At 46.9% G+C, this 16,516-nt stretch overlaps 1 protein-coding gene across 6 annotated transcripts in view; it reads right to left on the reverse strand.

Moving 5' to 3' along the window:
• PGBD5 (piggyBac transposable element derived 5) overlaps positions 1 to 8,213 on the reverse strand; it is an 82,558-nt gene extending 74,345 nt beyond the window's left edge. For 2 of the 6 annotated variants that reach the window (XM_067535804.1, XM_067535802.1), the window contains exon 1: positions 7,427 to 8,212. In XM_067535804.1, the coding sequence (XP_067391905.1) occupies positions 7,427 to 8,108 (682 nt within the window). In that variant the 5' untranslated portion in view covers positions 8,109 to 8,212. Of the gene's footprint in view, positions 1 to 7,426 lie in introns of all 6 variants that reach the window. The other 4 variants (XM_067535803.1, XM_067535801.1, XR_010917580.1 and 1 more) reach the window with 3 other exon arrangements.
• Positions 8,214 to 16,516: the final 8,303 nt, after the last annotated feature.

A 16,516-nucleotide genomic window follows, 5' to 3' on the forward strand; every position in this document is an offset into this window, starting at 1 on the left:
GGCCCCTCCTCCCCCCCTCACACTCTGAGGTGGTCCCTCCAGTTCAAGTCTGAAGCACACTGACAGGGCATTGCTGTTTCTTATACTGTTCTGTATTGTGCAGAGAGAGAGGACTGTACTTCCCAGAGCTAGTCATCCACTATCTTTAAACGACCACTTCAATAACTTTAAAAAAAGAGTGGGGGGTTGGGGGAGTCATTTGGCCAAGGGCAAGAAATCAGTCTGGGAGTAAACATGCTTCTCCTATGCAAAATGCTACAGATCTATTGTGAAGAGCCTTTAATCTGCAGCATTTACGGACTTCTGTGTATCAAGTACCAATGCTTGTCATTTTAAGAGTGGAAAAACTGGCTCTTCTACCCAGTTTAAGTTAATGAGCATTTTGCTTCTGAACTTGAACATGAATAATGCCAAGTGGAGGAAGGGAAACAGTTAAATTGCATACATTTTAAGATCAGCAGAGTTATCTTGCACTGAAACCACTATTAGCAATAATAAATGGATTGAAATCTGCGTTAGGCACAGTAAAACCTTCAGACGTACACATTCAGATTTCATAGGATCTATGCACCCATATTCACAAGCAGAGAATTTGGCTCAAGTAACTCTACAGCAGAATCTATCACAGATGCTCAAGTGATACTCAAAGATTTTTCCACCTTCTACAGTGTACCTTTCCTGCTATTCTTGCACTGGACTTTTCCTAAGTAGTGACTCTGCATCACCCAGAATTCCAGATTCTTTTCAACATTCAGACCAAAATTGCCTTCCTTATTATTACAAGCCTCTATGGATATGCCGCAGCCTACCTCATGGGTTTTCTCTCTCTCTACTCCCCACCTGGCTCCTCTACTATTGGCTTCCTCTCTGCCTTTCCATGTGATCTCACCATCTGCACAGTCTTCCTGTATTTCTCTGCTTAGCAGAGATTCTATTATTTGAAATCTCAAGTAAAACCCAGTCTCTTTTCTCCTCCATCTAGGTCTCTTCCCCCTCCCCCCCTTCGGTTACTATTTAACTCCTGTAAAATATTTTGGAATACAGGATGTATTAATGACTCCATACAAACTAAATATGTTGTACTGTGAGGTTCACTAGAGACTAGATGGAGGGAGCTAAATACATTTTCCTTATTATTATTTGAAAGGAGCCAAGTTCATTTTCTTTATTTGTATAACAGCAGTGCCAAGAGGAACCAAAACAAGACTGAAGCTCTGTTGTACTAGGCATTATACAAACACAATAAGAGACAGGCCCCACCTTGAAAAATTTACAATCTTGTAACCTTCATACATACGACTAGAGATTTGTTCATTAACCCTCTGAACAAACACATCTCTCCCCCTCCTCAGCAAAGCCAACTTCAGCAAACATTCTTCCGTATATTTAAGAATGGAAGCTCTAAATTTAATGATCATATAATCAAGACGACAGATTGCCCTTCTCAGATGTGCTTAGTCAGTGTTTATACTGCTGCTCAAAATAATTTAATTTGAGAAGTGGACACAGCCCAATTTAATATCATATTTATAATGGAATAAAGCTGATTTAATGCACACCTATAAATAATCCTTTTCATAGTTGGCCTTTCCCCCCCCCTCTCTTTTTTTGCTGTCCTTTGGTGAACTAGCAGGAAAAGTGAAATGAGATAATACTTTAAAGTAAAATCTGTAATGCTCACAGCCTTTGTTCAGCAGTGAGCTGCAGATGCAACTAATATTTAACTGGCTAACTCCCAAAAGATGTGGCTAGTTCACTGAATTAATCAAAAGCTATCCTTTGCTTCCTGACATGCATATTTAGAGTGTGCTATGCTGCTGCATACAGTCCTGATACTCATCTGCCCAGCAAAAGTGATCTTCTGCATTCAGGGGTCAAGTCACATCTGCCAACCACTATGGGATAAACGACTGTTTCCTGCAATCTGGTGTTTAGAAAATGTTCTTCCCCACCATAAATGCGGGTTAAAGAAGAATATATAATGCTTGTTTAAATCTCTTCAAGGTCATTAGAAAAGTCTGATTGATTATTGTTACTGACATGTTCCAAGGTGAATGCTCTCTAATAGTTCTCTCTTCTATTTGAACGTGTTGTCCAAAGATTGCAGACATTAGAAGAATGCCTTCAAAAATAAAGGTCTGTGCAAAACCAGAGTTATGCACTATAAACCGTACTCAGTGAGTCTCTACTAGGAGGAAAGGGTCAATCTATATTTTCAACAGGGAAAATCTCTAGCATATCATTTTACCCACATCTTTTGGACAGGTACATATGGCAATATCTTATTAGGAAAGCAAGAGTGTGCAGGGACAAGGAGGAGAAGAAAGACTAACACTGATGGCAATTATCTTCTGATGTCTATGATAGTATTTCTTCCCTCCCCCCAATTTCCTGCTTTCACTACTACTGGTTCAGTTCCATGCTAGCAGCAACAATGGGAGCACTAGTTTAGATCTAGTGCCAGAAGCCAGTGTTCTTAGTATCACATAAGTTGGTCCTGAGCAAAGTTGCACTCCCACCACTGCTATCAGCCATCACCATTTGCACGGCACCACTTGCAGCAAGAATAAGATGTCGGGCAAATCCCCAAAAAGCCTAATGTAGACACCATTTCAGACCCCCCACATATCACAAGCTGAAGCCAGACTAGTAACAACTGTGTTTATGACAATTATTTCTAGCATGGTTGTGGCACAAGTTCCTCAGGCAATGTGAGAAGGAAGTACCCCTCCTCTTGAGTGGATGAAATGAGGGCTCTCCACACAGAGGAAATGTGAAGTGAGAGCAAGAGGAGGGGCAGGGCCCTGCCTGAAGGTCTTCTGGGGCTCTCTGCCTTTCCTTCCATTGGATGGAATAGCAATAGCTTCACCTGACAGGGAAGAGCAGAGATCCCAGCTGGGATCCCCTGTTCTTTCTCTCCTTGAGAAGAACAGTTGTCCCCCTCCCTGCCACAGGAAAAGGAAAATGGTGGAACCACAGCTGCCTCTCTCTTCCCTCCAAGAAGAGAGGGAAAGCGCTCCTACACACACTCCCCATCTTCAGATACTTTGCATAAAGTCTATTGAAACTTAACTCTTCTCAGAGGCAGGAAATCACAGCAGGGATTTCAAGTGTTTCCTAATAGAAAACAGCCTGCTCTTTTATTTATTTATTTGTTTATCAATCCAGATTCTCCATCCTGCTCAAATTCTTCATCTGGGGAAATACGGAGGTGGGGAGATCACCAGGAATGTGCTCTGGTCCAATTCTTGACATTACATGCACACATCCACCCACAGTCTGGCTAAGGGCCTACTTTGAAATATGAACTGCTTTGGGATAAATTCCTTCACTCGTCCCCAATTTCCTCCCCTCACTGCCCCCTCTCCTGTCACCACAACCAGACATAACCTTGCATCAACACAACTTTGATAGCTGGGACAATAGACACTTGAACTGGTGAACTCCTATCCTGCACCACACAGGGGTGTTAGACAGATGGGGCCAAATTCTGCTGTGAGCTGCACCAGTATAAATCCAGAATAATGGAGGGCAGGATGTGGTTCACATGTTTTATCAGCAGGCAGAGACAGTTTATTTGCAGAAGAAACAACCTGACAGGAGTTTGAACAGAGGTGCTTTGCTGGAGTTCTGGTACTTGGTACTACATCTATGTATGCTTAATGGCTGTTTTCTCTGTCCTTGCTGAGAATATTAATTGGAACTACTCGCCTGATTTTCAGAGATACTAAGCAATGACATCAGTGGGAGCTATTAGTGCTCATTGCCTTTGGTAGCCAGGGGGAACCGGAGTCTATAGGTATGTCTACATCGATTCCGCTGCATCAGGTTCCATGGATCAACGCAGCAGGACCGACTGAGTGGCCAGTGGGGACCCACTCAATCAATCCCGAAAGTGCTCTCCGTTCGATACTGTAACTCCACCACCAAAAAGAGTAATGCTGCGTCGACCGGAGGGCATTTCCCATCGGCGCAGTGCAGTGAAGACATCGCAGTAAGGGAGCACAAGTAAGTCAACGGGAAATACGCATTCTACAGTACATAGTTTGCGTATCTCCCATAGATGAAGCCTCTATCTTTCCTGACTTGTCAGAAGCTGCCACAGGGTCATAATACCAGCCTCTATCTGTATATAAAACTCCTGCTGATGACTGCATTATATGGCCCCAAACTACCAATAGTTCCCAAGGGTTCAGAGCCTCTTGCCTATTTTTAAAATGACTTATCAGATCAGTTCTGAGCACAAACAGCCTATCTCTAATGATAAATGCTTTAGTAAGGTATCAGTTTATTTTTGAGGATGAAAAAGAAACATTAAATTATTTGTTACAGAAAATAAATTGCAAGTAACTGTATTTTCAATTTCCAATTATAAATAGTACAAAGCTTCCTTCCACCCTTTCCCCCCCAAAAAAAAATCAGCCCTAGAAAAATATTATAAATTGATTTTTATAAAAAGGAGAGATTGGTCAAAGCCTAAGCTATTAATCCATAACCCTTTGATTTCAGTCTCTCCAGTTATCAACTTGACAATGTGGTTTTTGGTTCCTGGTCAGATCCAAAACTGAAAAGGACCAATTTTCTGGTGTCGATGCAGTTGGAATCTCATGAGATCTGGCCCAAGACAACATCAGTCTCACAACATCAACTGATCTTGCAAGAGATCCAACCTTTCATGATGGCAAATCTCATGAGATCAACCCATCTTGGGAGTTTTCTGCTATTTATTTTGGTTTGAAATAGCAACATATTCATAAATAATCTGGAAAAAGGGGTAAACAGGGAGTTGGCAAAGTTAGCAGAGGATACAAAATTGCTCAAGATAGTTAAGTCCAAAGCTGACTGAAGAGTTACAAAGGGATCTCACAAAACTGGATGACTAGGCAGATGAAATTCAATGTTGATAAATGCAAGGTAGTGCACACTGGAAAATGTAATTCCAACTATAAATACAAAATGATGGGGTCTAAATTAGCTGTTACCACTCAAGAAATAGATCTTGCAGCCATTGTGGATAGTTCTCTGAAAACCATCTACTAAAGCTAATCACTATGATAGGAACTGTATGCAGTTCATAGCACAAACAGAATAAGAGGCAGCAGAAAACTCTCTCAAATCTACTGCTAAGTGGAAGCAGTCTCTGTATTACCAACTCTCCTTGCTCCAAAGACTTCTGCGTTTACTTCTGTCTCCCACAAATCAAACTCTTTTATTTCTAGGGAAATCTGAACTCATGAGCTAATAGGTCATCAACTTAATTTTCTTTTTTCAAAGAAGCAATGAAAAGGCCAATCCCATCTTTATATTAATCATATATTGCTGATTTTAAGTTACACAAGTCTATACACAAGCAAAGGCAAAGAAGTTAAATGGTAAGTTGTTTCAACCTTATTTAACTCCATGAAACCTACAGTCCAAATGGTGTCCTCAGATTTGCTTAAGAATGAGAAGAATCTAAAAGATCCATTATAGTTCTCTTTAAAGACGCAAAAGAGTTTTATAGTAGTACATGATGTTTAATATTTTACAGCACCTGGACAAGGGAGCGAAAGCCTTTCTTGCTTTTATTATTTTTGACTGACGTGTTAACTAATATTATGATGTAGCTTTTGGGGCTTAACTTCCCTTGGGGTTCTTTTTACACTAGCCAAAAATAATTGCTGCCTCTAGCTCTGTGGTACATCGAGGTGTATTGAAGTGCACTTTTTTCTTTAATCTTCATTTATTTATTTGTTATTTATAGATTTTTCACTGATACTTCTCATCAACATTAATGAATTCAGCCTGACAATCAAGAATTAGAAACGAGTGGGGCTAAGCTACCAAATATAAAAGTGGGCAAGGGACCAGTATGGTAACATCTCAGAATACTATATATTGTAGGCATATTATGTAGTTTCTATTTGACCGGTGTGTTTTTCACGTTCTGCAATTCTTCCTTATCTGACTGTTTTGCTACATACATGACATAATCATTAATGCTGTGAAGTGTTGTTGTAATGGTTCCCGATAAACCATTATAACCTGACGTGTCAAACAGCATTTTATGAAAAAACTCCATACCATGCATTGCCATAATACATCAGATCACTTCAGTGAGCACTCAACATTTACTTTATCAAAGACCTGAGGCTGATTTTGTGGTAAGGGTAAGGGCAAGGGCTGGGGAGCAGAGTTCTACTCCCAGCTCTGCCACAGACTTCTTGACTGACTTAACCAAGTCACTTCACCACTGGTCAATAGCTTCCCCCTCCGTAAAGTAGGTATAGTAATATTTCCATATCCCTACATCATAGGCCATGTACATGTTAGGATACATAGGCTGAGCAGGATTTCCAGCTTCCAACTCCAGCAAAACAGCAGAGATTCCCAAGGACATTGTATAAGGTGCCTTGTTGTTCTGAGGATTAGAAAGTTATCAGAGGAGAAGAAAAAGGACAAGTGTTTATGATCAATCACACCCTGCCCTCCTTGGGTCTTGGTACACACCGTTTCATCCAAGCGAACCCAATTATCCAGTTACTGTATAAAGACAAGCCATGCCTTATAATGACTAAGGTAGAAAAAATGTCAGTGGCCTGAGAGAGGGGAGCTATGCCTTATCATAATGAAATCAAATCAAGCTTTCAGACGGTGCACAGGAGAGACATTTATATACTCCTTCCTGAAAGGCGATGATTGAACAGCCAGCCCATACCCTACCGCTGCTTTTGTGCACATGAACAGAGCTCCCGCTCTTCCTGAGAAGAGGCTGTTCTCTCCCTAGTGACTAACATGCACAGGAGCATCCGCCCTAGGAGCGATTTGTTTAACGAGTCCAAAACGCAGTCAGGTGGCAGGAGTCTGCAGACCGCACCCTCCCAAACTAACCCTGGCGATCCAGCCTCCCCTTCCGGGGGGGGCCGGGCTTCGCGTGCCAGGGGCTGAGCAAGTCAGCCTGCTTCTCCTGCACGCTACCGAGTCCTTTACAAGGCGCGCTAGTTATATAGTTAGTGCCCTGGACATCTGGGGCCAAGCGCTGAGCACTGTTTTCGAGAAGGGGGCTCAGCTCAGCCCCTTAGACCTGCACAGAGCTAGGGGGAGCTGAGCGATCGGTGCTCTCTGTCAAGCAGCCACCCTTGAGCGACAGCTGCCACCCACTAAACAGCAAAAGTGCCTGCCGGCTGCATCCGCCCCCCATTCCCCTCAAGCTCAGGCCCTGGCAACCCCCACATTCATCCTCCCTCCGTCCGGAGCAGGGAGTTTCCCTGCTCCTCCCGCCTGCCGGCCGGGGCCGCCCCTGGAGCATTATCCTGAAAGCCGGCAGGCAGCAGCCAGGCACCCACAGCCACATCTGGCCTCTGCCCCACCCAGCTGTGGCACCAGCCGGCGGGAGGGGGGGGGGGGGCTCCCCTCTGCAGGCTCCCGGACCCCAGCCCTCCTTTACCGACGCTATCCTTGAAGTCTGGCGGTGGGGCGTCTCGCAGAGTCGGGATCCAGCCCCCCTCCTCTTCCTCTTCCTCCTCCAGGGGGCCGAGGCAAGCCGCCGCCGCCGAGCTGCTGCCGCCGGGGACCTGCTGCTGCTGCTGCAGCTGCCGCTCCGCCGGCCCCGCCCGGGGGCCACGGCGCCCCGCGCCCCTGCTCCGGGGGCCGGGCTCCTCCGCCGCCGCCGCGGCCGGGCGCTGCTCCTCGTCCTCGGAGGAGGCGGAGCGGGAGTCGGCCGAGGTGCTGTAGAAGGGGTTCCCGCTGCTGTCCTGGCCCGACTCCCCGAACACGTCGTCGGAGATCTGCAGGCTCTCGTAGCGGGAGCGGGCCGCCTCCAGCAGGGACAGCGCCTTCCGCCGCGGCCCCCCGCCGCCGCCGCCGCCCTCCGCCATCATCCCCGCCGACAGCAGCAGCAGCCCCCGCTCCCCGCCGCCCGGCTCCGCCGCCTCGCCCGGCCGCAGGCAGCAGCCCAGCAGCGCGAGCGGCTCGGACACCGCGGCAGGGAGGCAGGGAGGGGCAGAGCCACCGCCGCCGCCACCACCACCACCGAGCCCTGCCTCCCTCTGCCGCCCGCGCAACCCGCCCCTGTGGGTGTGCAGGGCCACGGGGGGAAGGAGCCAGCTCAGCATCTCCAAATACCACATCCAGCCAATGATAGCCGCAGTCCCAGCCCGAGAGGGGGGGTTATATGGCAGCCCCGGCCGGGCGGGGCCCGCCCACGCCCCACCCCAAAGGGGCGGCCCTTAAACTCACGGAGCCCTTTGGAGAGAGCCGCGGCTGCGCGCCGACGCCGGGAGGGGGGGCCCGGTCCGTACCGGGCTTGAGGAGCCCGCGGGCGGGAGTTCTTCCGCTCCCTCCCCCAGCAGAGAGGAGCCCTGCGGCAGCTGCGGTCCACGGCCCCGCTCCTGGCTCCCGCGGCGCGCGGAGCTGTCCCCGGGCTGTGGTGCTGAAGCCCACTCGCAGGCAGCCCCCCAGCCCAGCGTGCGCATCCAACTTGGGGCTGAGGCTTCCCACCAGGGACAATAGGAGGCGACTGAAATCATTCTAGGGCCCCGGAGCATGGCGGTGCCTGTTACATAAGGGCTGAGCACCGCGTGGGGGGAATGTGACAAGCAACAGGAACCAGTGGGTGTAGCAAAGCAGCAAGGAAACTGAAAAGCACCAGGTCCTTGAAGCCGAGTCGTGCTGAATGACGGTCATCTGGTAACGATAAAGATCTTGCTGCCGCACATTCTTCCTCCAAAATAGCACGTGCAATTTTTGCTTGCATGCACCTAGAGCTAAGGGCTGCAAGTCAGTTTGACATGGACGAGAGCCACCTTAATGAAAGCTGAATGCAAACCCTGCTGGGCCTGGAAAAAAAGTGGAAGGAGGGGAAAGGGCACACTCTATATATAGGTTGCCCAGGTTGCTACTTCTATGATAGTTTTAGGGGTGTTTAAAAGCTACCATTCTGTAGTAAAATATTTCCCACTGACTCACTGGATAACGATGACAGTTGTGTTACAATTTACTATAGCAAGTAGTGCATTCTGAGCTGGGCACTAGTGAACCAAAAGGTACAAAACGAGCTGTAACGAAGGCCTAATCCAATACATGAATGTAAAGGAACACTATCTGTAACCAATGCTATGAGGCCTGATCCAGCTCTCATTGAAGTTAATGGAAGGATTCCCATCAACTCCAGTGGGATTTGGATCCTGGCCATGGTGATTCAAAACCAACCCATGATGATCTCCATCATGGGGGTACACACAATTAACAATTTGGTAACACCGTCAAAAATTTTCACTGATCCAAAGATAGTTGGATTAAGATTCACAGAGTTCACAGGAACCAGCTGTCTTCCACAACAGAATGACCACTCAAGAAGTAAACCTATAAGCAAGTGCCTGACTCTGTGGGTATGTCTATGCTGCAGCTGGGAGCAAGCCTCTGAGCCAGGGTAGCCAGACTCAAGCTAATGGAGCTACTAGCATTGTGATAATAGCAGTGTGGACACTGAGTCTCTTGTGATCACTTGGGCTAGCCACCTGAGACCAAACCTAGGGGGTCAGGTGGGCTTGAGTTTGGGATACTGAGCACTCTGGCTCCAATCTGGCAAAGCACCTAAGCATATGTCTATTTTGAAGCATGTGAACTGATCCATTGACTTCAGTGAGACTATTTACACACTTAAAGTTAAGCACATGCCTAAGTATTTTGCTGGATCAGAGCTAGAACCTTCAGCACTTTGCAGGATTGAGTTTTTAAAATACTTTTCTTGTGTTTAATGAACAGTATGGTGTAAAGTAGCAGTTGTTCCAACAGGCATATACACACCTGCAACTAATTTAAAAAGCAATATGGTGGCATGAGATAAAATGAAGTGAAGGAAAATAAATTAACTGTATAACTGAGATCATCATTTGAAGACTATGGAGTCACACAGATGTCTCTGAGGACATAACTAGACCTGAATAATCTTTATTACTGGTGATGATGAGTGAGCAGCTTGATTCGCAGAGTCCAGTTTGCTTCGCTGGCAGTTAGGAAATAAAATACGTGTCTTTCTCTTTACAAATGGAATCTATTTTATATTGAATCCACAAGCCATAATAAACATGATTCCTCAGGATGCTATTCTTACAGAATCACTTTATACAGAAAAACACATTTTAAAGGTATTGGCAGGTTCTGTTTACTGTACTAAAGGAATTAGGAATATAGTTTTGTTAGTCATCTTCAAGTGACATATCTGATAGGGAGGTTGTCGACCACTGCCTTCCATCTTTTGCAATTGTGACAGAGTTTGTGATGTAGCTGGCTCTCTTTCTTCCTCTTCCTGGTTTGCCTGCAATCCTAAATGACAGTATACATTCTGGAATCAAGTCGCTCTGTCATCAGAAAGCAATGTGTCTGCAGAAAGATGTTATTCTCTTACCTAGAATTGCAAGTAATTGTGCAATTTTCCAGTAGCTGATCGTATACAGGATGCCCAGTTATCCACATCACTGCACCCAGTAGTCTATTTTACACTGTCCTGCCTCAGTACAAGGCAGTGGTGATTGCCAGTCAGATTTTGAGGCTTTGCAGATTGAATTATGCATCTTTCCATGTCTGGTGGTGAGTTACTAGGGGCTAGTGTTTCACATTGACCCCCCTAACTATCTTTTGTGAGCAAATGCCTTTGACCCTATAGGGTTCAGCTGCCTTTTAAGAATCCCTTCTGGCAGGGCAATCACATGCCACTATGGTTTATTTAATGGTGGCCTATGTTCACCATGTCCAGTACCATCTTTGGGCTTTTGTGCTATTTTATACGGGCAGCAGTTCCACCTGTTGCTCCACCACACCCTGTTAGTCCTGGTATCAGATTGTCCATGACTGCTTATTCAAAAGGTCTCCCTGTTTATAGCACACCTAGCCTTCATATCTGAAGACTGTTCCGCTATCCATAACCCATGGATATGCTCAGTGGCAGATGCTGCTGCCCCTGGGAAGATTACCCAGCCCTGAGTTTCATTAGTAATATGGCATTCTCAATGCATACAGTACAGATTTCACCCCAGTTAAGAAGGTGTGGTCAGGGTGTGGTCAGGGTTTGGGGGAGAGGAGTGTTGGAGGGGCTGCAGGAGGGAGTGTCATCACATCTCCTTGTTAGTAGAACTTGTCAGTAGGAAGGTATGCCAGGGCAGGGGAAGGGAAGGTCTACTAGACATAATGGACTCTCTCCCCCCCCCCCCCCCCCCCCCAAGTGCCACAGGAGAGCAGCTCACAGGCTGGAGAAATGACCATAGAAATTCTGCTCTGCAACACTAAGTCTAGCTGCAGCTTCAAGGATGGAGTTTGCCTCCCAAACCTTGTCCACTCCACCCAAAGAGTTTGCGCACACTGAGGGCTGGATTAAGGTATAAGAACAATAGGGAAGTGCGTAGGCTTCAGATCTTACAGCGCAGTGGTGATGTCAGAATTTCAGCTCTCTTTTTAAAAATAAATGTTGCTAGGAGGCCTCATGGCTCTGGAGGAAAGTTTGAAAAACGTGACCAGAGCATAAACAATGCAGTGATGTCTGCGTGAGTCTGGAAACAAGCTGGAAGCAAATAGTTGCGAGAGAGGTGAACTGCTCTGTTCACCTTACTGGGTTATGAATGCTGAGACCCTCTGTTCTAGAAGGCCCATCCACCCCAGCAGAGGATTGCGAGGGGAGGGGAGAAGGGTTTTGCCTTTGCTGCTGTCACTCCATCATGATTCTGCTGGAGTGCTGGCAACAGCTTCCCCACCCCCACACACTTACATACGCACAGAGTCCTTTGCTGGTCAGTGGGAGATGAGTCTTCCCTCCTCCAGGACAGATGCCAGCCCACATAAAACCAGAAAACGGTAGCCCTGGGAGGGGGGATAATCCAGCCTGCCCAGAGAGGAGTGGTTTGGATGCCTTTCTCACCAGCAGAGCAGTCAGCTCTTGCGTGAGTGGCTTCTGTACTTACCACTCCAAGTAGGGTGGGATCATGGTGTGAGGGTGGAGCCTCATCTCTGAGGCTGCCCCAGGGGGGGTTTCCCTGTTGGGATGCCTAGGGTTCTAGCTTGCCTTAATCGGGCCCTGCACACAGCTTTTCATGCATTCCTGTCACATCACACTTGCAAGACCACTAATTAGATTACTGTGACCTGAAATGGGAGAGTTTAAATACTTGAACTCTCTGAATTGAAATGTCTGAAGTGTTAGTAGTAGTGTGCTCCTATATGATATAATTATGGAGATGGAAAGAAAAGGAAAGGCAAGTTAAAAAAATAGATTGTCAGGCTTTTTTTGAAAAAAAAAAGAAAAAATCATCAGGAATTGCTTTAATTGAACTAACTAAATATAAAAGCCTGATGGAACTCTGTGAATAAAGTCCTGCTTTCCTCTTAATTACTTTTACTGGTGTTTAGCTGCTAGGAGAAGACCACTACAGTAAACTGAACATTGTATCCATGACAACCTTCTGTTCAGCTATTAACTTTCCCCACACATAAAATGTTAGGGTTTATTTTATTTTACATTCTTCTATTTTTATTACAATAGCAATAATGACCTCCAGTTGCATTTCCAGAATTTTCCTCGACTTTTTAAACAAGTCATTAAATGTCTAGGAATTTCCCTGTGACCTCCCCAGTCAGTCAATCAACATACTCCTTAAATTAAATGATAAAATCTTTTGAGACTCACACTTATTTCATCAGACAGTGCAAAGCAGAACACATGAAGCAGAGTGACAGCATGTTAAATCAGACATTCCATTAAATTCAGATTCGCAATTTGCACATTTTAGGACCTAATCCTGCTCCCATTACAGTCAGTGGGAGCCTGACACCACTCTCTTTGAAGGCAAAACTCCCATGGAAGCGGGATCAAGTCCTTATTTTGTTATTCAGCTTGGTTATGTCTACACTGCGAGCTAGGGGTGTGATGCCTCTGCTTGTGTACATGTACTCATGCTAGCTGTCATGGAGCTAGCAGAAGTATAAATAGTAATGTAACTGTGGTAGCATGGGTAGCAGCAGTGGAGGCATAGCTGAGTTGTGCTGAGTAAATTCTCACCGGTTTCACTTGAGTTTGTGCTCAGCATGGCTCAGCCATGACTCTGCTCTGCTACTTGTTCTACTGTGGCTCCCCTGCTATTTATATTCATGCTAACTCGAGGAGAGCTAGCACAAGTATCTGTACACAAGCAGGAGAACCACACCCCTAGCTTGTAGTGTAAATATAGACATAATTACATTAAAGGCACCACTTACAGTTACCCGTTTCAGTTTATTCTCTAGTTACTGCAGTGGTTCTCCAACTGACATCCATGAATTACCAGCAGCCTGTAGAACTGGTGGTCCTGTAGAAATGGTGGTCCATTTTCAAGCCAGTTCTAATCATTAGTAGTAAAGATTATGCAATCAGAACTTAACTGACCGTGTAGGTGTAGGGAGCACAATAGATTCCAGTCCAGTCTTCCTTAGCTGTATTGTCTCTGCAGGGCCACCTGTAAAACTAACAACAGCACGTTTTATCTGTAAAAAGAGTAGCAATGACTCAGACACAGGGAATATACGTTGAGTCAGAAGGTGCTATTTTTACACATTCACTTTTCTGATCACTGGAGACAGAAATAGAACTAGACTGTGGTACTAGCACAAACCCTGAGCAAGGATTATGCTGCCCCAGGAGATCATGGACCATATTGTGACTCAAAGTGCCAAAGCAGAGTGCCCGGTTCTCTTGTTGCTCAGGGTGGGGGGATGTTTCAGCCCTATCCTTGATACGGTGACATACTCCTCCACACTGGCTCAGCTCTGATAGCTTTCCCTGCCTGCCAAGGCTGTCCCTAGGGGGGCGTGGGGTCTGGAGCAAATCAGCTGGGCTGGTGCTGTTGGGGACAAGCCTGTCCAGTGGTCCTGCCTGCACAGGCCCAGCTGGGCAGCTTGTGCTCTTGGGGACAAGCCAGCCCAGCACCACCCCCAGCACATGCTTGCTGAGCAGCCCCCTCAGCTGGGTGGCTCCCACTCCTGGGACACCATGATGTGGAAGCGTGGGGCCCCGCAAAGCATGGGGCTTGGCGGTTGCCCCGATTCACTGTACCCTAGGGATGGCTCCGTTGCAGTAGTGTACCGGGGGGGAGGAGGGGGGCATGCCTCTCTGGGTGCCGGCCTGGGAAGGGGCACTGGCCAGGCCTTACTCAGAGGCTCTGCCCCCTGTTGCAGGCAGCCAGGGCGTCCTCCTGGCCCCTCCGCCCCTACACTGGGCACAAGGAGGGAGCTGTGGGGACCAGAGCCCATCACAGGCCACCGGGCAGCCTCCACTGCCCCCCACAGTGCAAGGAGAGCAGGAAACGGGTCCACAGACACACTTCCACACATGGGGCGCTGCTGACGCTGCTGCTTCCACCGACCTGGGGGGGGAGGGAAAGTGGGACATGGGCCCACAGACATCCCCCTGTGGGATGCTGCCAACAGTGGGCAGGGGGGCACCAATGTAAGTATGGCCCCCGGGGGTCGGAGACCCACGATACCCCATTGCTCTGCTGTCTGCCCACCTGCATGGGATGGGACTACCAGGCCTGCAGAGGCCGTTCTTTCCCCCTCTGCCACACTGTGTGATATAGTTAGCTCATCCAGGAGAGTTGGGGGCACCTTACACCTCCCAGCTCCCCTGCACGGTTGCTTAATGTGGGTCACAAAGTGATGGTGGAAAATATTTTTTCTTTTGGGAATGCTTCTTGTGAAACTGGTCTAGCTGAAGTACTGGGGGCCACCATAACGAAGATTGAGATAGAAGGTGCACAATCACCAACAGTGCTGCTTAATGGTCTGGCGGGGTTTTGGCAGGGTGTGTCCTCACTGAAAGCATAGTCTGTTCCTTCAGCGACCCTGTCCCTCTAGCACAGAGACTTTGTTGGGGTGGGGTCCTTGAACAGTCAAGGCTTTTCCCAGCAGATCTCTCAGCTAAGAGAAGACTCCTGATGGGGGTCATGTCCTCTCGGAGTGGGTCCCCTTTTGCTTCCTGTAGTAATTCGCGCTAATCAAGTCTGGCCTGCAGTCTCTGTCACCTGCCTTTCCTTCATGGGTTTGCACAGGCCCACATTGCCAGGACCCAGGCAATGAGCTTCTGGGTAGTATTTTCCCTTCAGAGCTCAGAGGAGCCCTCTGCTCTCTTCCACTGCCTGGGGGGCTGGAACAATTTTTATAGTGGGGCTGCTGCTGGAAACCACGTAAACCGTGTATTTGGTGTTTGTTATTACTACTTCTAGTCAGGGGGTGCAGCAGCACCCCTAGTTTCAGCACCACTACACTGTCCCCTCTGAGCTACTCTGCTCCTCTTTTTAAAGCCCTGCCTCCAGTGGGTGCAGCCTTTGCAGATGTGGCTGGGTGGGGCCATCTGGGCCCAGCACCGTTCTTTAACCTCTTGCTCTCCAATGTGGGGTGTGTATTCCCCCATCACAATTGCCCACATATGTCCATTTTAATCCCCTATTTTCAGTCACTCATAACTTTCTAAGCCTTTTACTATTTGGGCTGAAATTTTACAGGCCTGGTCTTTGTCCAAAAGTGACATTATCTGGAATGTTTGGGGGCGGGGAGGGGGAATAGATCAACATTCTCAATTAAGTGGAGAATGGAAGGGGAAAAATACATCTTCCCCATTGTGTGGGGGGGGGGGGAGGGAGGGGGGAATACCCTATGAATTTTTTAACGGCTCTAACATTAAAACAGCTGTGGCCTGAAAGTTAAATATGGCAGAGAAATAGCTCTCATGGAGGCAAAGTGCCTTTGAATGTTTCAGTGATAAATGGTTTTGGTTAGGTTGAGTTATGAGCCTTTGGGGGGGAATTTTGCACATGCACTGGACATTGTTAATAATACTGCTGAGATTAACAGTGTTTGCCTAACCTTCTAAGGTAAGTCAGGATGTATTACTCAGGCATGCATGCACAGAAAATTAGCCAAGTAGTCAATTTATGGAGTGTTTTTAGTGAATGATGCAGGGGTCTGGAGGATCTCTGCCTCATTCTCTGTGCATCCTATAGGTACATCTGCATTTGGGCATCATACATATTTTAGAAAGTGTAAACATTGGGCTAGGGGCATGAAAATATGCCAAGGGCAAGAAACTCTGTTTTTAAAGTGTGCATTGAATGAGCCAGCTTTCCATTTATTATGCATTTTAAAGGTGCACATTTTTTAAATGTACTTTTTGTAGAGCACACCTCACTTCAATCATGAAACCCCTTGTATAGGACAAGTTCAATAAGGCTAAGTTTCAGAGAATCACTTATCTTGTGCAGTGCAACTCTTTTGAGGTGTGCAATGATGGAGTGAGGGTGCAAGAGTCTGCATCTCAATCTCTGTGTACCATATAGTGTTAAAACCATCCAGCTCTTAGGTTACACAGGAACTGAGTCTCTACTGTGGGACTTTCAAAGTGCATGGGAATGCGTTTTCTGGTAGGGTCTGCATTTTCTCTATTTTTTTCCCAAACTAGCAAATTCCATTTAAAATGCATTAAAAGATCATTAAGATTGTGTGGTCAAGCACTCAAAAG

Source organism: Emydura macquarii, unplaced genomic scaffold, assembly GCF_026122565.2.
Source record: "Emydura macquarii macquarii isolate MOO-44397 ecotype Brisbane River unplaced genomic scaffold, CSIRO-AGI_Emac_v2 contig_3517, whole genome shotgun sequence".
NCBI classification, from domain to species: Eukaryota; Metazoa; Chordata; order Testudines; family Chelidae; genus Emydura; species Emydura macquarii.